Source organism: Pan paniscus, chromosome 8 (assembly GCF_029289425.2).
Source record: "Pan paniscus chromosome 8, NHGRI_mPanPan1-v2.0_pri, whole genome shotgun sequence".
NCBI lineage: Eukaryota > Metazoa > Chordata > Mammalia > Primates > Hominidae > Pan > Pan paniscus.
This window is the reverse complement of record NC_073257.2, coordinates 82,955,524-82,982,549: the sequence shown is the minus strand read 5'-3', so window position 1 is coordinate 82,982,549 and position 27,026 is coordinate 82,955,524. Positions and strand designations below refer to the sequence as shown.

Genomic DNA, 27,026 nt, shown 5'->3' with positions numbered 1-27,026 from the left:
AAGTGTGCTTCTGTGATGTTATACGTATATATTGGTTTGCATCCATGGTTCCTGGTTCATAACCCCCATAGCCCTTGTTATAGTCTTCTATTATAATGCTGGGGCACTTTGGGCCTCAGGAAACAGAATCTCTCTCAACCTTCTCCTGTCCTCTTTTACCTGCCTCAAAGCAAGACTCTAGTCCAACTGTGGGCCAAAAAACCCTCATTCCTGGGAGGGTTGTGCCCCATATTCTGGAGGAAGGCAGGCTGCACAGAAAGGCCAGCGACAACCTGAACAGACAGGCCTTGCTGGGTTTCCGGTCAGTCTATTAGTATGAGATCATGCCTCCTGTGTCCAGTCACATTTCTACATGGTTGTCAATCATGCCTATGTAACGAAGCCTCCATAAAAACCCAAAAGGACAGGGTTCAGAGAGCCTCTGGATAGCTGAACACATGGAGGTTCCTGGAGGGTGGCACACCCAGGGAGGCATGGAAGCTCCACACCCCTTCCCCTATACCTTGCCCCATGCATCTCTTCATTTGTAACATTTGCAGTATCCCTTAAAATAAACCTGTAAACCTAAGTAAATGTTTCCCTGAGTTCTGTGAGCTGTTCCAGCAAATTAATCCAATCCAAGAGGAGGTCATGGGAACCTCACCTTGAAGACAGTCAGTCAGACATTTTGAAGGACCAGACTTGTGACAGGTTGGGGTTGGGGGAGACAGGTATGGGTTGGGACTGAGCCCTCAACCCATAGATCTGATGCTATCTCCAGGTAGACGGTGTCAGAACTGAATTAGGCGACACCCAGTGATGTCTGCTGCTTGGAGTGTGGGGAAAAAAATCCCACACGTTTGGTCACGGAAGTCTTCTGTGTTGATTGTTGTGGTGTGAGAGTAGAGGAGAGAGTTTTTCCCTACGGTTTCCAGTGAAAAATTATGCATTATCTGGGACGCCCCTCCGGGTTACCAGATTCTGATTATGAGGAGGCTGTTTACAGCTCTGAAAGTTGTAGATAACTGATAGCAGTGCAAAGTAATCTAGATCCCTAAATATGCAAATTCTGCCCTGCCAGGTGAAGTTTCACCTGACTTTCCTACCCCTACGACAGAGAGTTGTTTTGCCTCTATTTGCACATTCATTTGATATTCCTGATCCATAAATGAGCAGCTTTTTGGACCTCTCCTTTGAACTAGTTATAACATCTGCCTGGTTTCCTCTTTTGGAGTAAAATAAAATCTTCAACATATGTTCATTTTATATCTGTATAAGAGTCAGGATATTACTTCCGAAAATTATCTTTTAACAAAAGCTAGAGATCTTTGCTGTTCCACAGACTCCTCCGACGCCCAGAAAATGCTTGTGAACATAAAATCTTATATAATTACAAAGAATTCAGGACATCCTAAAGGCCAGTCATAAAGGTCCATATTCCCCAGTTAATAACTTCTGTTCTACAATAAAGCATAGAAATAGCCTCGGTATTACAAAAGGTCCTATATAAGTAAAGTGAGCCCAAGATCCTGTGTCTCCTGTAGGTGAGAACAAGAGACATTGTTAGATATATCCATTACTTAAAATTCTGTAGGAAAAGCGCTGTAACTGCAATAAAAAGGAGTGCAGTTCTGATCCATGCTACAACATGGATGAACCTTGAAACCATTAAACGAATGGTTAATCAGGAAGTCAATCAGGAAAGACCACATATTTACTGTATGATTGTATTTATATGAAGTGTCCTGACTAAGCAAATCTACAGAAAGTAGACTGGTAGTTGCTGAGGACTGGTGAGAAGGAAATAAGGAAGTGACTGCTGAGTACTGGGTTTCTTTGGAAAATGTCCTAAAATTGATCGTGGGGATGGCTGCACAACTGTGAATATACAAAACACCAGAGTTGTACACTTAAAAAAGCATCATGACCTAACAGTTCCATTTGTGTTCACCAAATGTCCCTTCAGCTAAGAAACCACCTAAGATTCTTTGGATTCACAGGCTTTCTTTTAATAAAAAAATAAAATGTAAAAGGCCTTCTGAAAAAGTTTTTAAATGGGCCAAGGACAGCAGAAATTGCAACTCCAGAAATAGAGAGCAAAGCTCTGGACTCCAAATGAAAGCAACCATAACTACCTAAGAATAACTTGCCTAAAGGTGTATTTTTACGAGTTTATAACCAGGATTATTAACTACTAAAATGATGAGATTTTAAAGAATATTTTTTTATCCAGCAATTCCTAAGCACATACTGTAGCAACTACCCAGATACCTGAAAAGGACAGTGACCTTTGAGTATTCCCCTGAACTGACACCTCACCACTACTCTTGTGGACTCTGAGAGTCATGTTAATCTGTTCTACAGAAAGGCAGCTGTGGTGTCCTAGAAAGTCTGGACTGGTAATCAAAACCTTCAGCTCTAATTTTAACTCTCACTTAGAAGCTGTGTGATGTGTGGCACAACACTAAACCTCTACGCAACTGGACTTTGCTCATCTGCAAAAATAGAAGCCATTGGGATAATTCAACAAAAAGTTCAGGGGGAAAAAAAAAAAGATACCATCGTCCACTCACAGGGTTGTTGTGAATATTAAATGAGATAAGGTAATAAGAAAATGACTGCAGATAATAAACACTCATTAAATATTCAGTGAACCTGAATTATCCAATGATAAACATTTTCCTTTTCTCTTCAATAAGCAACAAGGAAAAGTAACCTTCCCAGTCACAAAGGAGCTGGAAGAGGCTTTAACTAGTTTGATTCCCATGCCTATGTTGTATTTTCTTACAGACGGTGGTAATAAAACACACCTTAGTAATGAGCTATTTCTCAGTTTTCTAAGAGAGATGTTAAGTCAACTCTTAATCTTCAACAATCTATTAAATCAATCAGAAGGCTGCGAGTGCCCTCTGGCCTACCTATACAACATGATTAAATCACTTACCTACTATCTTTACAGATCGTAAACCTGTGTGTTTTCAGTCATCCAAACAGACTGTTGACTCTTGTGGTCATGATTGTTGGGAAAGCATTTGAAAATGTTTTCAGAAAGGGCTGGGTAACAGAGTCTTAGGCTTTCTTCCACTCTGGCCCAACACAGCCAGACAGGGAGCAGACTTACCCTGGCATCCTCATATTTGCCCTCCCCAGCGCCCTTCAGGACACTTCTGAAAGGCATCCCCTTTCAGAAGAATGTGAAAACAGAATTTCCAATTTGCCTCAATTGTCTCAAAGACTCGGTGCCATTAAGACTGGAATTCAATACAGAATTGATCTATTCCTTTTTAGACCCATCTGTCAAAACGAATTCAAAAGAATGGAATTAAATGCTTCAGTGAAAGCCTCCAAAAAACATGGTCCCCCAATATTGAGTATAAAGTGTTATTACAATAGCCACTTAGAATCTAAAGCATTCTAGAAGATTATGATTTTAACCTGAGAATTAACTACTACAAATATTTTAAATTCTGCCCTTAACAGGGTCCTTTTCATACTCAAAAAGAACTAAGGTTGCTTTGTTCCCATCAACTGTGTATTAACATTTACAGACTAGATAAACAAGAATGCAGTAGGCTTTACTCTCTGGGGAAATTACAGAAAAGGAAGGGCATTTCACATTTTAGAATTGCTTGTACAGGCTGGGTACAGTGGCTCACACCCATAATCGCAGCACTTTAGGAAGCCGAGGCTTCTCAATGAGGATGGTTAGAGACCCAGAGTTCAAGGCTGCAGGAAGCCATGATCGCACCACCGCACTCCTGCCTGGGCAACAGGGTGAAACCCTGTCCCAGAAAAAAATAAAAATAAAAAATAAAATAAAAGTGCCTATACAACTTCAGGAAAGAGTTCTCAGTGCTCTTCTCCATGTGTGGTATGCAGATGACAGAAATTTAACATTTGCTGCCCAAAGCTAAATCAAGAAGTTATATATTAAAACTCTGGTAGCGTAAATTAGTACAACCACTTTGGAAATCTGTTTGGCAGTACACGTTACCACACAGCAACTCTACATTTTATGTTTACCAAGACATGTTCAAGAAGGCAGCAGTGTCATTCACAATAGCCAAAAAACTAGAAACATAAATGTTCTACAACTACAGAACAAATTAAGTTATAATATAGTTATACATTGTAACACTACACAGCAATAAGAAAGAAAAACTAATGCTACCTAAGAACATGACTGAATCTCACAAACACAATGTTGAGCAAAAAGGCCACTCACAAAAGAGAATATACTGTATGTTTCCACTTTATGTAAAGTTCAAAATCAGCAAAACTAAGCAAAACCTTTGGTAGGTATCAACTGGGAGGGACATTAAGAAGCTGGCTGGAGTGCTGGAAATGTTTAATATCTTGATCTGGAAGTATATTCATACATAAATATTTACTGACCTGGATAATTAAGATTTGTGCCTTTTACTGTATGCAAATTGGACCTCAAAAAAAAAGCCCTATGATTTTTTTAAACTCAAAAATGACTCATTCACTTTATGGGATAACGGAACAAATCGCTGATACATAAAGCCTGAATAATGGGCTAGGATTGTTCTGCAGTTTCTGCCTATCCTAACAGGCAACTCATTCGTTTATCATACATTTGAAGTTTCCTATTTCATGACAAAAAGCTGATGTAGCTATATTATGTCAAAAAGCAAATTATATGAAAAGCTCAACTTACAAGATGTAACAATTTTAAATCTGAATGCACCTAGTAACAAAATCTCAGCAAATATACAGCAAAATCTATTAATAATAGAACTAAAAAGGAGAAATAACTGATAAGGCATATGACTTGAAGAGGCAGCCACAAAACAGAAAATCCAAGTGGTTGGTAAACATTGAAAAGGGTACTTAACCACATCAGTTATCAGGAAATGCATACGGAAATTACAATTACATTTATCTGCTTACCAGATTGTCAAAAAATAAGCTTTATAAATATCAGGTTTGCCAAGTTGGGTGGAAATAACTCTCATATATTGTTGATAGTGGTATAAATTGTATTGGCCTCTTTAGAAAAGTTTAGCAATATCTAGTGAAGTTAGGCATGTACGCCTTTACAATCAGCAATTCCACTCCTAGGCACAAATCCCAGAAAAACTCTTGCACTTGTGATCACTTGTTATATAAGAACGCTCATAACAGCAATGTTTGAAAAAGCCTCAAATTGGAAACAACCCAAATGTGAATTATAAGTCAAATGGATAAATAACTGCAGTTTAGTCACACAATAAAATACTATATATACAGCAATAAAAATGAATGAACTTAAACTACATGCAATAACATGGATCGCATGAATACTGAGCAACACAGGAAAATCACAAAAATAAAAATACATATGCATCCATTTACATCAAGTTTAAAAAAAAACAAACTAAACTTAGGATGCATACACAGGTGGTTAAAACTATTTTTAAAAAGGCAAGGGAATAATTATAAAAGTCAGGATGGGGTTATCCCTAGAGGGGAAGAATGGAAATATCTGTAACAGGGTGAAGCGTAGAGTTAGAGATAAATGGTTTATATCCTAATCTGGTATCGCTGTTTTATTATTGTTCATTAAAATGTAGATATGTGCTTTCTATACTCTTCTGCACGTATAATAAATTCCAAAATAATTTTTAATTAAAATGGAGGGCAAGCCCTTCTTTTTCCCTTTCCTCTTCCTCTTCATGAATGAAACATGAACCTGACAGGTGGAACCCCAGGCAGCTACCCTGGCCCAGGAGGGGATGCACTACTGATAGCGGAATGACAGACAGAAGCAGCCTGGCACCTCAAAGACTCAGGAATGGCCTTATCGGCATGGAATGGAATGGGAATGAATGGAATGGAATGGAATTGTATTGGCATTGCATTGTATTGTATTGTACTGTAGTACTGTATTGTATTGTATTGTTGTGTTGTGTTGTATTGTATTGTATTGTGTTGTAATTTGAGAGAGTCTCACTCTGTTGTCCAGGCTGGAGTGCGGTAGCGTGACCTCGGCTCACTGCAACCTCCACCTCCCGGGTTCAAGCGATTCTCATGCCTCAGCCTCCTGAGTAGCTGGGATTACAGGCACCCACCACCACACCCGGCTAATTTTTGTATTTTTAGTAAAGACGGGGTTTCACCACATTGCCCAGGCTGATCTTGACTTCTGGCTTCAAGTGATCCGCCCACTTCGGCCTCCCAAAGTGTTGGGATTACAGGCGTGAGCCACCGCGCCAGGCCAGTTTTCTCTTAAAGAAATATATTTATATCTTTTAAAAAAATCTCTATTACTTTAGGTTTTTCTGTTATATACACTCAAACCTAATTCTAGCTGATGCATTCAGTGATCTGGACACATGAAAAATTTTCTAAAAATTAAAGCTGTCCAACAGTGGAAAGAACCCCCTGAGAAAGTATGTAGCACTCACTCCTCACAGGGCATTGTAGAGGGATTCCTAGGCAGCAAGAAAGCTGGACTGCAGTACTTCTAAAGGCCCTCCAGGCAATTAAGATTCTAAGGCTACTACTGGAACAAAGCAGCTTTGGGCTTGCCAAAGCTGTGGCAACTGTGTGCCTCTGAATCTATCCTGTTAAAATCAGTGGGAACATTCCCTTTCTATAATCCATATCCTATCCACCTTCAAGATTCTGTTCAAGAATTATCTCCTCATTTGTGCCTTTTAAGACAAACTAGACCTCTCAACTCCAGCATGCTGGGTGTTCTCCCCTCCAGATGATCTCCTCCTCCAGATCCTCCATCCAGCATTTTCCAGCTCGGCTATGTGCCTCCGGATTCCACCCTCTGAATTAAATCAACCAGACTCCTTAACCTCTGGTTTCCAGTTGTATTAGACCAACGGGAGGCTACAGCAGGAGATCAGAGGGTAGGAAAAGAGTTTGAAGTATTTATTCCCCTTGATTCCTTTCCTACTGGGTCACTGGCTGGCATTCCTACAGGTTACCTTCTCCTTCATCTCAACTGTCTCAAAGTTCCAGAAACTACTCCCTTCCTTGCCCTCTCACAGGCTTAAGAGTGTAATCCCAGCTACTTGGGAGGCTGAGGCAGGAGAATCACTTGAACCCAGGAGGTGGAGGTTGCAGTGAGCCGAGATCGAGCCACTGCACTCTAGCCTGGGCGACAGAGCAAGACTTGTCTCAAAAAAAAAAAAAAAAAGAGAAAAAACAATGTCAGAATAACCAACATGAAAATTTTTTAGGATAACTTGGTGCCTACCTGAAAAATGTATTGTGTTTTAGACTCTTGATTTCAAAAGGTTCCACAGAACTAGTCTGCGCTTACCTTACCCATGTTTATATATAGCTGTCCTACAGGGAGCTTTTATTTAGAAAATGTCTGCATAATGTTAGATTCTTCTCCTGTCTACATTATGCACTACATAATTGGACTTCATTATGCTTTTGAAATGCTTATCTGCCTGTCACATAAGTTAAACTATTTAATTTGTTTTGAATGTTTTGGATTGCTACATAATACAATATTCTAAATTTAGGCATGAGGGTTTTTTTGTTTTGTTTTTACTTTTTTTTTGTCATCGCACTATGGAACACAAATTAAACTCTCTTAATTTATAAGAAGATAGTTGCAGTTAAATTTTGAAAATGGCTGTAATGAGCCATGAAGTTCAATCTTTATAATATAGGTATTGCTCTTTCAGACAAATAGGCCATTTTCAATGACTTATTATTTTGTTGAAATTGTGGTTGCTAATCACTGTGGTTGCCAAATATTTACTTCAGGAGCAAAGATTTTCAAACAAGCATACATGATGCAAAATACCAATCTGGCTTCTAGTCTCTTTACTGTTTTTGTTTCACTCAGATTAGCTCAGTTTTCTCATCAAAGCAGAATGCTATCTTGTATGTATTTTTTTCATTACAAGACCCATGAGCTGCTTTTATGCTGAAAATGGTCATTTCCCTGTTCACTTACTGACATGTGAAGAAGGGTTTCTTGCTTTCTTAAACATTTCCGTAAGGCAGGCTAGAAATGTAATACTTCAAATGTTTGATGATTATGGTCTTTTGATAGGAACAGATTCTGCTTGGGATATATATCCAGGCACTCTCTAAGGTCTAGGGTTGATATTAACAAAGGAATGTACTTAGAATAGCAGTACATTTTATGCAAACATGGAAATTATTTTAAGAAACAATGACATATCAAAACTGCTTTTTATTTACATGATTTTGAAACAGACTAGAAAGCTTTCCCTATAGACATATTAATATTCCAATCATAACTTTAATTCAAGAATGCAGTTTTACCAAAAGAAAAATCTGAAAATTTCTATTCAGGCTACTGGAATTGGTTATTAAAAGAAAAAAGAAAAAGAAGAATCTTGCTGCTTTCAGTATTTCCTGATTTTTTTGTAAATATAAAGAGGAACTTCAATTATGAAAAATTTTTAAAAGATATATATATCTATATATCTATATATATGTACTGTTTTGTTTCCTGTCTTGAAGATTTTGAGTTATGGTTATTGGTTTCAGATTGATTAATTCACATATGCTGTGTTTTGAAATGAGATCCCATTAGCTTTTTTTTTTTTTTTTTTTCAATATAAAGTGTTTTCTTTAAAAGTCTGATATTGGTTCGTGGCCTAGTGCCTTGGATTTTACATATTTTTCTTTTTAAATGCAAAACCTTTTCAACAAAATAGTGTTTGTCATCAGGTTGGTACTAAACATTTATAATTACTGTGTAATTATAAACAAAAATACATAAAGCTTTGAATATAATTATGTAGGATAAAAGTTAAGGTTGTTCACTATGATGGCATCTTAGAATTAAACAAAACTTTTACTAGGGCTGAAAAGAGAAGACTGATTTAATGTGGTGTGATTATTCTGAAGATAAATGTCTGGCTACAGGGAATATTTTGTACTAAAAAATGATTACACATATGGCTGTGTGTGTTTGAGTCTGTGTCTGTGAGACAGCCAGAGAGAGTGAGAGAGATTGACGGAGAAAGAGAGAGACACACACACGCCCCTTGAATTGCTTTAACTCCTAAGTGTTTCAGTCCTCATTCCGGTAAACTCCCCATGCTGATTCTTTGTTTTAAACTGAACCATAGGTACAGTTTCCTTTTTGCCAAATGTCAAAACAGGTACAAATTTTAAAATGTAATGCTTTTTAAATAGAAAAATGTATAAAATTAGAAGTGCCCACATATAAAAAATACTTGAGATGAAGATTATCTTTAGTGAATATCATCTGCATATCTCTGTAAGTTCACTTGTGTTTCTTACAGTCCCTGTCATATTACCAATAGAGGCAATAAAAGCTTCAGTGAAATTGCCATGACAAAAAAAAAAAGAGTGATAATGGCTCTCCTATTGCTAGCTAGCCCCTAGATGTTTCACCTAGATGTTTTCCTTAAACCTGCTCAGCCTTGAAAATAGTCCCTTGATCCCTTAGTATGCTGTTGGATTATGCCAAGATATGACTGATATATCCACAAACTACTCGCAGCCTTCACCATTCCATCTTCTCAGAGGGCCCCTATCTCCCCTTCCCCCACAGCATGGTATTTATCTCAGTAATTGGGTTCTGTACATTTACACATACAGACTGATTCACATCAATTCCCTATGGAAATTCTTAAACCCAGGCTGATTCTCAATTCTGCCACCAATGTGCACAAACTGTATATAATATTAGATTGGGTAAAACCTAATTAAGAAGATAAATATTACTAAAAATTCCTGACACATAGACTGAAAAGCTAAGTCAAATACTGGGATTTGGATTCTATCTGTTTATAACCCTCTTTTCCTTTAAACCAAAGGCTGTGGAAATTATTACAGCTCTGTTTCATCTATAACACTGGGAGACTGCCAAATACAGTGTTCATCCTGCAATGGCCACTCAAATGTCAACAAATTTTTTAATGTCCTATCAACAATCCCAATGAATTTTCCCCTTCTTCTAGCAAATCCTACAAACAAGACACAAGGCTCAAATAATAGAACAGAGCTCCTAAGGTCAATCTTTCAGTTTATTGCTTAAATCCCACTTGAGATTCAGAAAGAAAGCATCCCTGAAAAAGATTCAAGGGTCACAGATAAAGACGCTCAAGGACCTGGAAAGATTCAATTTTTGAACCCAAAAAACAAAACTGAGGGAAGCTTGCTGTTTGCAAATCAAGAAAAGAGTGGTGCAGAAATGTTGCAAAGGACAGCATTTCTTAAGAATTCTGCATTGCTATAAAAGATCATGCTGCACCATCTCCAATATATATTCCTGAGCAGCAAGGCTTGACCCATGGGCAAAATAACCCCAAGTGAGACAATAACAGACACGTTAACCTCCAAGAAGAGAATCACTCCCCCACCCATATGAAAGCATAGACTACACAGATATCCAGGTATCTATGGTAAGAAACTTCATACCAGTTTCTCAACCTCACCACTATTGACATTCTAGGCCAGATAATTCTTGTTTGCAGGAAACTGTGCATTGTAAGGTGTTTGGTTGCATCCCTAGCCTCTACCCACTAGATGCCAGCAGAACCCTTCAGGTGTAACAACCCAAAATGTCTCTAGACATTGTCAAATGTCACCCAGACGGCAAAATTGCCCCTGGTCAAGAACCACTGCCCTAGATAAGCAATTATCACTCAAACCCCACCTAGCACTACCAGGGTGCACACGCTAACCTTGATTCATCTATGAATATCAGCTAATTTAGTCATCATTTTCTGATGAGAAAAGAAAAAAGCCACCTAAGGGGTAGACTGGCTTTATAAAATACCTTTTTCTTAAAAACTACAAATATTTGGCAACTTGCAAAGTGATACCACCCTCTAGCACCAAGGAGGAGAGTATGAATAAAAAGAATGGTTGCCAAGGGGGAGAAAGGCTGCTACAAAGCTGTCTGACTTGAATTCCCTCTGACATCATCACAACTCTCAGCAGATGAACATACTCATTTTATTCTCTATGAGACACTGGTGGAAAGTACTGCAGTCTATGACACATCACATACGAGCAAATGGAAAAAGGCAAGCAAACTATCCTAATCAAATGATAACAAAATTGAGGGCAGGAACACACTGAGGGCTGATAGCCCGAGCCTGTCAGTCTGGATTCAAGGCTTGTTATATGTGGACTCCAGGTCATCTCCAGGTTTTCTCTCACAGCATACTGTCCACAAAAGTAGTCTTCAACTCTATGACCCAATGCCCTCTTTTTATAACAAATATTCTGTAATCTCTTTTGCTATTCTGACATGGCATTTAAAGATTATAACACTATGCCTGCAGACACAAGTTTTAAAATTTCAATATAATTCATTAAATGCGACGTAAAAGAAAATAAAACACAAATTTTTTTTTTTTGAGACAGTCTCGCTCTGTCGCCCAGGCTGGAGTGTAATGGTGCAGCTTCAGCTCACTGCAACCTCCACCTCCCGGGTTCAAGCAATTCTCTTGCCTCAGCCTCCTAAATAGCCGGGAATACAAGTGTACGCCACCATGCCCAGCTAATTTTTGTATTTTTAGTAGAGACAGAGTTTCGCCATGTTGACCACGCTGGTCTAGAACACCTGGCCTCAAGTACTCTGCCTGCCTGAGCCTCCCAAAGTGCTGGAATTACAGGCATGAGCCACCACGCCTGACCCAATAAACAAGATTTAATAATAATTTAATAATAAAACATGTATTTTCAGACTACACTAGAAGAAAAAAGACTCCCTCCTCCCCCAGTCCCCCATTCCCAAAGTGCCCCCTAGAGGGTGGAGCTATCCTATCCCATCTGCTCCACACAGACCCTCTCCCATCAGTCACAATGGTCAGCAACCTCTACCCTTACCAGGGGTAAGGACACAAAGTAGGCAAGAGGGAGGGATCTGAAGTCAGACCAACTGAGGTCAAACTTGGCTCCACCACTCAACTGCTGTGGTTACTCTCTATAAGCCTCGTTTTTCATCTGTAAAAGAAGGATACCAAAAGGTTTTTGTGAAAATTAAATAAGTACAGTATTCCTACACTTAACATGTAATAAATGCTCAATAAATGTTAGCTATCAGAGTTAACATTACTATTCCTGAATCCACCTTGTATTGTTTCCTAGCTTTTGCTCACTTATTCCATTAGCAGAAAAGATGGGAGACTGGATATCCATTTATCAGAGATACTCTTCAACAGATTCATGTATAATATAAGCTGCATCACAGGCCAGGTACAGTGGCTCATGCCTGTAATCCAGCACTTTGGGAGGCCAAGGCAGGCGGTTGGATCCCTTGAGCCCAGGAGTTAGATACCAGCCTGGGTAACATGGCAAACTACCATCTCTACAAAAAAAAAATACAAAAATCAGCCGGGCGTGGTGGCATGTGCCTGTCATCCCAGCTACTCAGGAGGCTGAGGTGGAAGGATCATCTGAGCCTCAGAGATTGAGGATGCAGTAAGCTGAGATCATGCCACTGCACTCCAGCCTGGGCATCAGAGTGAGACCTTGTCTCAAAAAAAAAAAAAAAAAAAGCTGCATCCCATGACTTCTAAGACTATTTCTAATTCTGAGATGCTGCACTGCACTGAGGTTATTTTTTTATTCACTTAGGTCCTTTCTTCCCAGGTGGAGGGCCAAGAACATGTCTTACATATCATATAAAGTAGCTAGAGAAACACCTCATAGAATGATGGGTTAGTGTGCTACTGAAAACCCAGCCATGGTTATTGGTTCTTTACCAGTTAGTTCCAAATAGTATTATACATTACAGTCAAGGAATGAATGACAACTTTTCAAGTGAAAGCACTTCATGCAACATGTATGTTGTCTTCAGAAAGTGATGACTGCTTAGGGCCACTCGCATCTATGTGGATTAATTCCTTACAGCAACAAGCAAAGCAACCCTCCTAAACATTCTAAATTAACAGGTGAGGAGGTGAAAGGTGGTGGCAACAGCTAGAGAAATACCTCAAAAGAAAACTGATTCCAAAGTTAATATTCCGAGTAAAAGCAGTCATTGTTCTGTTAAAGTAAATGCATAGGCCCTAGAAGTAATAACCATATCTCTGTGCATGGGGAAATATCTTACATATAAGAACCTATAATTTACATAAACATATCCTTCTGTAAGAGGATAAACAGAAACTGTCAATTGCTACAAGTCACTCTGCATTAACCATCCAAGATGCTCACAGCGGTTATTTCTGGGTGATAAATTACTGCACGGGGTAGCGGGGAATGAAGGGGATGTAGGAGATAGGGGAGATTAACAAATCCCCTTTCCTTTTGCTTACTTATAGTTTCCAGTATTTCTAACATAATGGTCTTTGAATAAGAATTTTAAGTTATATAAGGGTATTAATTAAAACTGAAAAATCCATGAAATTTGGGGCAAGATACTATTTTAGATGAACTTTTCATTGGGATCTGTGGATAACCTAAGTATTCATCTATGTCTCTCACATACAACCTAAAATTATCCTAGTTCCCTGCCTCAAATCACAATGGATCAAAACTTAGTTTCGCTCTTCTTTATCCCCCCTGCAGACCTTACAGGTTATGCCACTACGATGTCAGCACCCAGCATAAGGAAATCTCACTACCAGTTTTTGCCAGTTTCCCAGTGACGCCAACCCACCCTCTGGGATAGTGAGATAAAGAGAGAGAAATGAATTGTTTTTAAAGCACTGATTTTGCACTCAGAGAAGTGACAAAAACAAACAAACAAACAAACTTTGCTGGACACGGCGGCTCACGCCTGTAAGTAATCCCAGCACTTTGGGAGACCAAGGCAGGTGGATCACCTGAGGTTAGGAGTTTGAGACCAGCCTGGCTAACACAGCGAAACCCCATCTCTATTAAAAAACAAAAATTACCCAGGCATGGTGGTGTGCACCTATAATCCCAGCTACCCGGGAGGCTGAGGCAGGAGAATCTCTTGAACCCGGGAGGCAAAGGTTGCAATGAGCGGAGATTGTGCCATTGCACTCCAGCCTGGGAGACAAGAGCTAAACTCCATCTCAAAAACAAACAAACAAAACAAAACAAAACGAAACAAAAAAAACTAAACCCGGACACTTTTTCTATACCACCATTTCAAAGCTATAAACTCTCCATAATTCTCACACTAAGAAGTCCATAAGGAATCATAAAAGTCCCAAAAATAAAATGTCATTTTGGTAAACATGCATTTAGCAACGCTATTCTTCCCTGCTCAGTAAAACAGCACAGAAAGATCTCAGGAGGAGAGGAAACAGCTCTAAAGCAGGCATACCTCTCTGTCCAACAAAAGAACTTAAATTCATACTGGTTCAATCCAACAAGCATTTGTTAAGCACATACTATATTCAGAGCACCATGCTAGGTGTTTATTCATCTCTAAACAAAGAAGATGATTATCTGCCTGCCGAGGAACCATAACTCTAATCTGGAAGACAAACACTCAGATAAACTAGTATATGGCAGACCCTGATAAAACGTAATAATAGAGGTTTCAAAACTGCTCTGGTAGTACGGGAAGGGAGGGATTAAAACTGCAAGAATTATGAAAAAGAAAGCCAGGAGAGGTGACTTGTGCTCCTAGTCCTAGCTACTCCAGAGGCTGAAGCAAGAGGATCACTTGAAGTGGGAGTTCCAGGCTACAGTGAGCTACAATTATGCCTGTAAATAGCCACTGCACTCCGGTCTGAGGAACATAGCAAGACCTTGTCTCATTTAAAAATAATAATAATAATTTTGAAAAAGATTCTTCAATAATTTAAGTTCTACATATACTGTATTGATATATTTAATTCAGCCATTTATTCATCCTGATCATTCATCCAAAATAAAAGGTGGTTGGCCAGGCGCGGTGGCTCACGCCTGGAATCCCAGCACTTCGGGAGGCCAAAGCGGGTGGATCACCACAGGTCAGGAGTTCAAGACCAGCCTGGCCAACATGGAGAACCCCGTCTCTACTAAAAATACAAAAATTAGCCGGGCGTGGTGGCGTGCGCCTGTAATCCCAGCTACTCGGGAGGCTGAGGCAGGAGAATCGCTTGAACCCAGGAGGCAGAGGTGGCGGTGAGCCGAGATCATGCCACTGCACCCCAGTCTGGGCAACAGAGTGAGACTCCGTCTCCAAAAAAACAAAACAAAACAAAATAAAAGGTGGCAAAACGCTCAGCTACCAAAAGCAAGCATCAGAGGTGAAATCTACACACTGGGATCCTTCGGACTAAAAAAACGGAGACAAGTGCCTTGGAACCAGGAGGATGTCTGCAAAAGGCTCACCAACATCAGAAGGTCTGTGCTAGGCATCTTCCTCTTCCAGCCTCCTCTCCGCGCTCCCCTTTTTCAGACTCTGTAAAAGGGAACCAGGTTTGTTTACTTCTAGAGCTTTAAACTGTCTCGCCAGCCCGCCTAGATTCGCCAGAGCAGCCAAGTTATGGTTCTCTCCCTCCTTTGAAGGCTCAGATTTCACTCCCAGATATCACACTCCACCCCTAGCACCCCAGACCAGCGAATCAAAATCCTGCTGCAACTAGGTTTCCCTCCCACAGCTGATGAAACGAATCCAGACCCAGACTCCCACAAAGCATTCCACCCAGGTGGAAACTAGGGGAAACACCCCGTCTGCGCGCGATCGGGGTGGGGAGCCCAGCCCAGGCCACCTAACCCGGGCTGAAGGTGCCGAGGCTACCAGGGTCCTGCCTCCTCCGCACTCCCTTCAGAATCAGCACGGCCTCGCTCTCGTTGTCACCCCTCCCGTCGGAGGACCAGCAAATCCTGGCCGCCCACGCCTACCCCGCGGCAGGCGTGGGCTCCAGACCCGCCCCACCGCGGCCCCGCGCCCGCCCGCCGTCCACTCGCTTGGACCTCAGCGGCTGGTGCCCACGCCTTCAGCCCGCCCCCGCCCCGGCCGCAGCCGCCCCGCCGCCTCTGCCCGCCCTCGGCCCACCCGGCCCCTGTCCTCTCCTCACCCCGCGGCGCCTCCGTCCCGACCCTCACCGCCCCCCGGAGCCCGCGGCGGCCCCTCCACCTCCTCACGCCGGAACCAGCTTCCAGTCTCCTTCCCTCGAGCACCCGGCCGGCTCCACCTCCCGCGTCTCCCTCAGCACGCGACGGACTCGCAGGCCGCGAGACCCAGGCTCCCCTGTTGCCGCCGCCGCCGCCGCCGCCGAGATTGGAGGCCCGGCAGCCGCCGGCCTCGCCCCTCCCGGAAATGGCTCCGGGGGCACCGGCCCGGCTCCCGGACCCTGGCGTGCGCGGCCCCGCTGCTACCAGCCGCGCGCACGCCCAGACCCCGGCCCCACGGCCTGTGCGCGCCGCCTACCGGCCAGGCAGCGGGCTGCACCCAGACCCTCCAGTGAATGTCTCAACCAGGCCGTCCTGGGGCGGCTGTGGTATCCCGACGGTCACCAACTTCTCTTCCAAACTGCCTTGGACAAAAAACTTTCTGGTCACATTTGGTCACTTGGAGCCTCCTGAGAGAGTAGGTCTGCAGGGCATTGTACAAACTAATCCAAAACAGCCACAGAGTTGGGTCTCTTTCCTGGGCCAGGGACTTCATTTTTCCATCGAGGTCAGTGGTGCCTGAAGAAAAGCAACAAGGAAACTTATTTAATGGAAATATCATCCTCATCCTCCCCTCCACCACTGCCCCCCCCACCCCAAAAATAAAATGGAGAGCAGAGGCTACTCTGCCATCACTACTTTCATGAGCAGTGCTGGGAATCACCTTATACACAAGTGCAAGGGCCCACTGGGATCACAAAGGTCGCCTTCATTTCCAGATGAAAAAACTAAGTCTCAGCTGGGTGCAGTGGCTTACGTCGGTAATCCCGGCACTTGGGGATGCTGAGGCGGGAGGGTTGTCTGAGCCCAGGAGCTCTAGATCAGCCTGAGCAACATAGTGAGACCCCCAGCTCCAAAAAGAAAAAGAAAAAACTAAGTCTCACATAGGTTTCCCATGACTTGTCCATGTTGTCATAACATTGCTTTAGTGGTAGCAGAAGGCAGTGCAGTTACATGGAACCAACTGGTCAGTGACCTGCATTCAAGATTTTTTTTCAATAGATTTTAAAATGACACCTAGATAGACTCTTGAAATCTCTCAAACAAAAATGACACTAATGAGGGTACCCAATTCCATCCCCTTGGAAAATGTTGCCATGACACTAAAATTAGGGCATCATCACTACCGTCATTATCCACATGTTGTGCTTTCAGGATGAAATGTACTATCACAGCTGCCCTCCTCTGCATACCCCATCGGCACTTCCCACTTCCCCAGCCATAATGGTTAAGGCCCTGAAAGACTATGAACAGGTTATCTTTAGGCCTCCTCACCCCCATTCCGTCAGAACTCCCAGACATTTCTACCATCCAGAGCCCCCGACTCAGGCATGAACACCCCCATACCCTTAGCCCCCTCACTACTGTTCCCCAGCAGACATGCATTCTCAGTGTTTAAGGGTCAGAAAATGTTCTGGGGCCTCCTGCCAATGCCTACTCATCAAGAGTTGCTTTAGGGTTTCAGGTATGCCTTCCAATTCTCCATCTCCTACCCTTCTGCTTTAATTCTTCATCAGATCCCCCAGGAACTGCACACCTCCTCTCCATCTCCTTGTTAGTTACCACCCCCACATCCTTTAATCTAGAATCTGTGCACCCAGATGACTAGAGGGCAGGGTCACGTCTGATTCCTCCCTACAGCCTAACACACAGTATGCAGTCTGCTCATTCTTCCCAGATGCACAAACCAATTCAATCATATCGACTGATCCTTGCTTTGCCAAAAACTATGCTAGGCACCTTTACATACAAGCCTTATTTATGGCCTGACTTGCCCAGATCAGGTGACTCTTATCCCTCAACCTGTAAACAAGGACACCAAGACCAAAGAAGGAAATGATCCTCCCAAAGACAAACAGGCAGGATGGGGTGGAGTTTGTGTGGGAGTTTGGAGGGGAAGCCAAGGGTTCAGAATTTGTAGGGGGGACCTCGAATATGCTTTTTGGTTAATTAGAATCAAAAAATGGTAGAGCTAGAGGGGTCTCCAGCTATTCGCCAGCTCCACCCCAGAGAATACACAAATACACGTGAAGAAACTGAGGTCCAGAGAGAGATGCGACTCCTAGCAGTTCCTGGCAGAGCCCAGCCTAGAACATGGGTCTGGGTTTGCAACTCTCTGAGCCGATGAAGCCGTGTGTGTGTGTGTGTGTGTGTGAGAGAGAGAGAGAGAGAGAGAGAAAGAGAGAGAGAAAGACTTCAGACCACCCTGCTCTCCTACCCCACACTCCCTCTGACAGCAGAATGATGTTAGCAGGCACTTAGCTGGCTGGTCAGAGGCAGAGGAGGGCTATCTGGAACTTCCATTCTGAAAGTGTGGTTTCCCTGAGAGCAGCATTGGCTTTACCTGAGAGCTTGTTATAAATACAGGTTCTTGGGGCCCCACTCCAGACCTCCTGAATCAGAATCTACAGCTTAACAAGGTCCCCAGATGATCTTAATGCACAAGAAAGTAAAAAGCACTTCCCTAGACACTCTGTTTGCAGAGAAAGCACAATTTTTGTTTGCTTATTTAGAAACATGGTCTCAATAATGTTGCCCAGGCTGGAGTGTAGTGGCTATTTACAGCCGTTATCATAGCTCACTACAGCCTCAAACTCCTGGGCTCGAGCGATCCTCCTGTCTCAGCCTCCTGAGTAGCTGTGTCTACAGACACATGGCACTTTGCCCAGATAGAAGGCACGATAGTTGTATTAAGCGTGTGGGTTGTTTAGGATGGCTTAAGGAGGCTGATGAAGAATGTGTTTGTTTGGGGCTGGGGAGGGAACCAATGCTCCCCAGTTGTCCTTTGGTACCATCATGGTGCCTTCCAGGATGACAAAAGATTGTCATTCAGGTGTCAGTGAGGCACTGAAATTCCCGCAGATGACGGAAGGCTTGGGACGGGGGAGGGAGGTGTGGAGCAAGATGGTCTGGGATTTTTTCCCTCTGTGGCTTCTTTAATTTAGGCTGGGAGGATCTCCCTGCAGTGCTTGTGCCTGCCATCGTTTAAACAATTCATGCCAGCAAATCTGGTTCTGCTTAAAATGGCAGCCATCCATGGCCAAGTTAATGACAGCCTCCCACTCATGCATGAGTGCACACTCCCACTCTAAGAAGCAGGCGCACACACTCTCCTGCCTCCATTCTTGTTCCTGACACCCCTTGCTCAGCCGGGGACCTTCTTGAGAAGCTCATCTCAGGACAGGGGTGTGGGCAGATCTTAGGAGGGTTGCAGCCTCTAGGCCCATCCTGGAAAGGAATGGCCCACAGGAAACCAACAAACAGTTCCTAGAGCCCAGAATGCCCAAGAAGAGGCAGGAAACCAGCACATAGCTCCAGCAGCAGGCTCAGCTGATCACAGCAGAGCTGGCCACCAGGGGAGGAGAGGCCAAGGGCCAGACAGACATGGGAGCCCCCACAGCAGGGACCAAATGCCCCGACATTGCCAACTGGAGTGAGCAAGGGGCAGCAAGTCACCGAGTTATCATGGGCCCCCTGACCTCACCCAGGTACATACCCCAGTTGCCAGTTTGATCAAAGTCAGAGTGGCCAAGCCCTCAGAGAGCCAAGAGTTATTTCCCAAGGAAACCTCATCTTTCGTAAAGAAGCCCACTGATAGGGTTTGACTCTGTGTCCCCACCCAAATCTCATCTCAAATCATAATTCCCACGTGTCGAGGGAGGGAGGGTGATTGGATCATGGGGGTGGTTTCCCCCATGCTGTTCTCATGGCACTGAGTGATTCTCATGAGATTTGATGGTTTTATGAGTGTCTGGAAGTTCTTCCTTCGTTCTTCTCTCTGCTGCTGCCTTGTGAAGAAGGGGCTTACTTCCCCTTCACCATCCGCCATGATTGTAAGTCTTCTGAGCCCTCCCCAAGCCATGTGGAACTGTGAGTCAGTTAAACCTCTTTCCTTTATAAATGCCCCAGTCTCAGGGAAGTTCTTAATAGCAGTGTGAAACGGACTAATACACCCACCATTGTTGCTATCCAGGCTGCACAGTCACTCCTAGCAAAACATTAAAAACTGAGAGCAGCTGTTTCTCAAACACTGAATAAATATAAACTTCCTTTGACAAAATAGCTTTGAAGGCAGGGAGACAGGTCTCTACCCAGGAATCATTGTGTGGCCTCAAAATAGCTTTGAAGGCAGGGAGACAGCTTTCTACCCAGGAATCATTGTGTGGCCTCCAGCAAGTTGTTTTAACTGTCCAAGCCTGGGCTTCCTCCTTTGTAAAGCAAGAATTAACAACTACCCTAAGACCGCTGTGGCAATTGTAAGAGATGTATGTGTGTGCCCATCACAGATGAGGCCTGATCCACCATAAGCACTCAATAATTATTACTATTATTATTATTATTAATTTATAAAGACAATGCCTCACTATGTTGCCTAGGCTGCTCCTGGGCTCAAGTGATTCTCCCACCTTAGCCTCCCAAAGTGCTGGGATTACAGGTGTGAGCCACCGCGCCTGGCCAAGAATTATTGGTCTAACACCCTCCGCGTACATCCAGGGTGTGCTCAAATAAGATTCCAATCTGAGCCGTGTGATTGACTAAGCCCAGCCTAGCCGTCTCACATTGTTGCTGTAGGCTGGTTTTGATCCCCATCAGGACCTGATCCTAACAAGTTGATTAGTCCTTCCAACATGCCCCTTGCCCTCTCTAGGGCATGCTAGGCCTTTGCAAGGCTTGTCTGAGAGCTACAGATCTACTGTTTTCCTGCAGATTTTATTGCTTGTAGATCAGTAAGTCCTAAACCAACCAGATCCAACACCCCTGTTTATAACAAATATTGTTTTGTAACTCTCTTTTACTATCTTGAAATCAATATAGCACTATAATTTTAAAAGGGAATGTCATGATAAAATCATACATGAAGTTGGCAGAGGCATGGACTTACAATGGATATGTTTGCATTACAGGAAGGCAATATTTAATTGAATAGTGCTGTCACTGCTTTCTTTATATTTGACATTTTGACATAAGGACTAAATTAGGCTATTCGTAGAATTAGATACAATCATCATGGATAGGAAAGCTGCAGATGCAGACCAGTATAGAGGTAGTGTCTTAGTGACTCAATTACTATGTGAGCAGCATTGCCATGGATGATGTGATTTTACCAAACTGTGGCTTAAGGTCGATAACGTTTCAGACAAAATGCAGGACAATTTACACAGAGCTCTCAACATGGTAGTTGTACTCCAGGTAGGTTGTGCAATAAAATCATGTGTTCTTTTTTGTTGTTGTTGTTGTTGTTGTTGTTGCTGTTGTTGTTTGAGACAGAGTCTCACTCTGTCGCCCAGGCTGGAGTGCAGTGGCACAATCTCGGCTCACTGCAACCTCTGTCTCCCCGGTTCAAGCGATTCTCTTGCCCCAGTCCCCCGAGTAGCTGGGATTACAGGTGCCTGCCACCACACCAGGCTAATTTTTGTATTTTTAGTAGAGACAAGGTTTCACCATGTTGGCCAGGCTGGTCTCGAACTCCTGACCTTAGGTGATCCACCCGCTTCAGGATTACAGACATGAGCCACTGCACCAGGGTGTTTTTTTTTTTTTTTAAACGTACATGTAAAGTGAAGTTGATTATGGCTCATGTGCCTATGAACTAGCTTTTCACCTCTATGAATATTCTGACAGTACATTCAAAAGATGTACAGGACTCAGGACAATTCTTCAATGTGATGGGATGCATCCCTCACTAAGAACAAAGAAGGACCTGCCTGTTGCCCCTGCCTGCAGCGCCTGGAGGAGAGAGAAAAGTCATGATGGGCCTCATTTCTGCCCCAGGGACTGCAGTATTCCCCTCACTGAATGCCAGAAGCACCAGCCTCATCATTATGACAACCAAAAGTTTTTTTTTTTTTAATTTCCAGGGTGCTCTCTAGGGAGCCCAGCTGCCCCAGTGAGAGCTTCTCTTGTGGACTGATGACAGGGATACACTCCAGCACAAGCAGCATTTTAATATCTACAGCTGAGGATTTGTCAAGCTAGAAGGGACTTAAACATCATCCAGGTGCCCATCTAGCATGGATAGTCAGCATCTCCAAGGAGCCTTTCAAAATCCACATGTCAGGGCCCTCCTGCAGATGGAGGGAATGAGGTGTGAGGCCCAGTCATCTGTATTTTGTACATTCCCGGATAACAGCTGCAACATTCTAACCATTCTCATCTCTTTCTAAGTCTTGGTCTTGCAGCTAATGGGGGCAGAACCTAGAATTCCTGACATTCCAGCCCCAGAAGCCCAGACCCAGAAAACACAGTGAAGCTTGTGGGTTCTTGTGGGGCTGTGGGGACGCTGTGCTGTGGGGCTTTGGATGCACCATTAACTCTCTCTGGGCTTCAATTTCCTCATCTCAAAATTGGGTAGAGAGGGGAAGCTGTTCCTCACCTCTGTCAGTCTAGAGTTCTCTTTGGCCCACTGGGGTTCCCCTTCCCAGAATCTTCTGTTTGGTAACTCCATCTGTCTGTCTCCAGGTGCCCAGGAAGGGCCCTCTGTCTTGTGGTTACTTGGTCAGGGAGTGTTTGTCCTGGCCCTGCTGTGAAGGATGAACATGTTGCCAGAATGCCCTGGGGGGCCAGGCCCTCTCACCACCCTCCTGAGTGTTGACACAGATAGGACATGATGAAGAGGCCCAGACTTATATAAGTCGTGGGTAGACAGAGGACCAGTGGGGTAATTTCAGCCCTTGGCCCAGGGTTACTCCTTGCCTGGCCCTGTAGAACTGGTTTCCAGAGTTGACTCAGAGGGGCTGGGCACCACCTGTATCCTAAGCTCAGAGGTCAGGGTAGCCGGGGGCGGGGGGGGGGGGCACCCTAATTCACAAGGGATGAAGAGCTTTTTATGTCTGAAAACTGAATGAAAGGAATTTCCTCTAGTCAGTGACTAAGGACAGAATATTCTCTGTGCTTGGGGGAGTGACCTAGGCAGAGGAATCAAGGACAGCTTGAGCTGAGAACACAGCAGGAGCAGGAGCTAGCCAGGCAGAGAGGGGCAGGAAGAGCGTTCTGGCTGAGCAAGTGCGGAGGGCCAGTGGTGGGGCAGGAGAGGCCAGGCCAGTGTGGCCAGAGAAACAAGCCTGAGGGGGACGGAAGGCAGAAGCTGGCATGCAGGTCAGTAGGGGCAGGCATGGCAAATACACATGGCTTCAGGGGCCCAGGCAGGCAATGTGACTGCTAGAAATTGGGAATGTAGGCTTCAGGCTACATTCATTCAACATGCATACAACTATTCAACGCCAGGTTGCAATATTCAGGGCCTGGGATGGATCATTGAGCAAAACAAAGGGCCCTGCCCTCATGCAACTTACATTCCAGCAGAAGGAGACAGACTAATAAACAGAATAAATAAGTAAACTATATGGTAAGTTAGGAGATGCTTGGGGCTATGGAAAGGGAGGAAGCAAAGCAATGTAAGGGAAGCACAAAGTATGGGGTTTAGGACAAGATGTCACGGATACTGCAATTTTATTTATTTATTTATTTATTTATTTATTTTTTGAGATGGAGTCTCGCTCTGTCATCTAGTCTAAAGTGCAGTGGCACCATCTTGGCTCATGCAACTTCCACCTCCCAGATACAAGCAATTCTCCTGCCCTAATCCCAAGTAACTGGGATTAGAGATGCACATCACCACACCTGGCTATTTTTGTATTTTTAATAGAGACAGGGTTTTACCACATTGGCCAGGCTGGTCTTGAATTCCTGACCTTGGGTGATCCACCCGCCTCAGCCTCCCAGTCATGAGCCACCATACCTGGCAATTTTAATAGAATAGTAGGGTAGTTCAACATCTCAATTTTCCAAGGAAAGACAGAAATCTAGATTTTTTAAAATTCTCTCAATTTTAAAATTATGATGTCCTAAGAGCCTGCCAGAGTCAGAGATTATTCTCACTCTCTTTGCAAGGGCTACTTTGGTTCTTTATGTTAAACAGTGGGAACAGTTCAGCACTCCAAGAAACAGAGCCCACTTAAAGGGCTTGTCATTTACCCCTAGACTCAAGCTTCATATGTTACCAACAATGCTTTTCAGCCATCTGTGGAGAGTGCTTCCTTTTTCCATACACCCAAGTTGCTCAGAACTCCCATTTTCTTGGGGCAGACACAGGGGTTGCCTGCAGCCCCTCTCCTTGACCAAGCTCTAGGGGAAGCACTGTTGCTTCAAAGGGGAATAATGCAGTCCCTGGGGCAGAAATGAGGCTGATCATGACTTCTCTCTCTCCTCTAGGCGCTGCAGGCAGGGGCAACAGGCAGGTCCCTCTTTATTCCTAATCAACAACAGGAAATAGAAAGCCAGCATAATTCTGGATAAAAACAGCCCATAATTTTATAGGACTATGTGGTTTTCTTGTCGCAATGTGCATAATTTATCTTGTGACCACAATGTAACTCACTGAATCACCTCTGTTTGTTAATTCCATCTTTTTCCTCCCAAGATAGAAAGGGGGAAAAAATCTCTAGTTGTATGGTATTGGTCAAGAGATCTAAAAGATCATAAAGTGTAATACGACCAAGGAACTCCCAGAACTTTGGGCAACTCATTCAGTTGTTTTGAAGATTTTTTAAAATTGGGATACATTGTATGTACAGACAAGTCCACAAATCAAAGTGTAGAGCTAGATGAATATTGACATAGTGAACACCATTGTTCAGCACCACCCAGATCAAGAAACAGAATGTCACCAGTTCAATTGTTTTTTAAATAAATGCAAATGCAGATGGCAATCCTCCTGTCTGAGACCTCCCAGTCCTGTAGGAAACAGTGTTTTGATCTTCATCCAAAGAGCAACAGCCGTTGAGGTCTTTTCAGTCAAGGGACTGACAATATCACATTTGTGTTTTAGAACAATCCATCTGCGTGGTATGGAGAATGGCTAGGAGAGAATTCATATGGGCAGAAAAGGTACTCAGCAAAGAATGAAAATAGTTGGTTCTAGGGTACAACAATGGCATAAGCTTAGAAGATAGACCTTTGGAAAGTGACAGAACAGATTAAAACAAGACTCCCAAAGCCACAGGCTACCCTGTGCCTGGCAAGCAGGCTCCCACATGTGCCCTCAAGCCAAGATTCCCAGGGAAGAAGTCACATTCAGAGCTCAGGGCAAACTAACCCATAGCTAGTGGGCTACACCTTTAACTTGTTGCAGCTGGATTGCGGTACCTCTCCCTTAACCACAGGATTCTTTCTGACTTGAAGGTTGTTTGGCAGAAGTAACCAGTAGAGTAATTGTGTTCATGCTGATGCTATTTCAATTTATCCTAAGTGCTATGGGTTGAACTGTGTCCCTCAACAATCCATGTGGTGAATATGGCCTTACTGGAAAATAGGGTCATGGCAGATGTAATGAGTTAAGATGAAGTATTACTGGAATAGGGTCCACTCCTAGCCTAATATGACTGGTGTCCTTATAAAATGGGGCAATTTGGACAGACATGCACAGAGGGGGAGCACCATGTGAAAATGAAGGTAGCAATCAGAGTGATGACTTTATAAGCCAAAGACCATCAAAGGTTGCCAACAAACCACCAGTAGCTAGGAGAGGGCCATGAAACGTGTTTTTCCTCATAGCTCTCAGAAGGAACCAGCCCTGCCAACACCTTGATCTCAGACTTCTATCTTGCAGAAATGGGAGACAATCCATTTCTGTTGTGCAAGCCACCCAGTTTGTGGCACTTTGTTTACAGCAGCCTGATTAGCAAGCTAACACAAATAGATTATCACGCTAGCCCCAAACCTCAGTAGGTTGGCAATGGAGGAATGGGAAGGGCTGGGTGACATGACCATTCTCAGTGGCCTCATGTGCCCACTGACCACCCAAGTGTTGGGGCAGTGGTGGGGACTTGGAAGCCTGCAGAGCCCTCCAATAGCTGCTGCCAACTGGCTTTCTGGGAGACAAAGCAGCCTCAAGCTAGTCCTTGTGGGTCTGCTTGAGGGCACTGCTACATTCAGTTTTAGGGTATAAACCCACACCTGCCACTTAGGGACAGCTATTGCAGGAGGTGCTGCAGAGGAAACCACTCACTCAGACATATTTCAAATGCCCACTCTTACTATCCACTATCCATTGAATTCAAGTGTGTCAAATGTTTAAACCATGTGCCCTGGCTGCCCATCCAAATATCTAACTCAACATTCCTAGCTATTGCATCATCTTAGAACAAACTCAACTCATTTCATTTGAATATTCATATGAATCCCTTCAATACAGACATCATACAAGTCCTTTAAAACAAACTGTTTATAGCTAGTAGCCATCTCCTGACCTCAGCTGTCCCCCTCCAGGGAAAGCTTACAAAGTTTCTAGTTGGGAACAGAAGGCCCTTTGGGACTTGCCCAATGTTGTCTCAGGACATGACCTCACAACAGTAAAAACAAGTCAAAACCCAAGGCCTACTGGCAGAGAATCAGTTAAAGGACAAGCATAACTAAGTCAGCAGAGGTTACCTGGGCCTCACCCCAGCCTACATGGAAAGCACTTAGCTGGTAAGCGCTCCGTAAATGGTAACCCATAGCAATAATCACCTGTCAATGGCTGTATTGATCTATCTGTGAATTAGATCATATCTGGAGAAGATAACCTTGAAGGGAAAGACGCCATAAGAAGCCCAGTTAACTGAATGCCTTTCTTGAACTTGGCCACAGTGACCTCTATGATCAGCCACTGCTTCTCTCCACCTTCATCTCCCCCATTTCCACCTCACTCTCAGACTTTATGTCCCAACTATACTCACAGTGACTATCTGGGATACTTTTGAAACTAAGGACATATTATTAAGTTTTCTGGGACAACAAGCATAAATTGGTCTGTTCTAACAATCTGAGTCTTCTAGTCTCCCTAGCCATCTAGAACAACTTAGAGTTTCCATAACATGCCCTGGGCTTTTATAGCTCCAGACTTTTGCATGTGCTATTCCCTTTTCTTAGAACATCCTTCTCTCCTTGGTCTACTTTGCAACCTTCCCCAAGACCCCTAGGTAGGCTCGAATTCTCTTTTCCTGTGTCTCCATTTCCCTGACACTTAGCACATTAAGTCTTAATTTCTCTGGCTC

The 27,026-nt window shown here is 43.5% G+C and overlaps 1 protein-coding gene across 7 annotated transcripts in view; it reads right to left on the bottom strand.

Annotated features, from left to right (window-relative positions):
• Nucleotides 1–16,201, bottom strand: part of SGPL1 (sphingosine-1-phosphate lyase 1) — a 64,239-nt gene extending 48,038 nt beyond the window's left edge. Inside the window, exons 1-2 of one of the 7 annotated variants that reach the window (XM_034930754.3) lie at nt 15,959–16,201; nt 15,211–15,280 (exon numbers count right to left, since the gene is read on the bottom strand). In XM_034930754.3, the coding sequence (XP_034786645.1) occupies nt 15,211–15,237 (27 nt within the window). In that variant the 5' untranslated portion in view covers nt 15,238–15,280; nt 15,959–16,201. The other 6 variants (XM_034930756.3, XM_034930755.3, XM_063607437.1 and 3 more) reach the window with 6 other exon arrangements.
• Nucleotides 16,202–27,026: the final 10,825 nt, after the last annotated feature.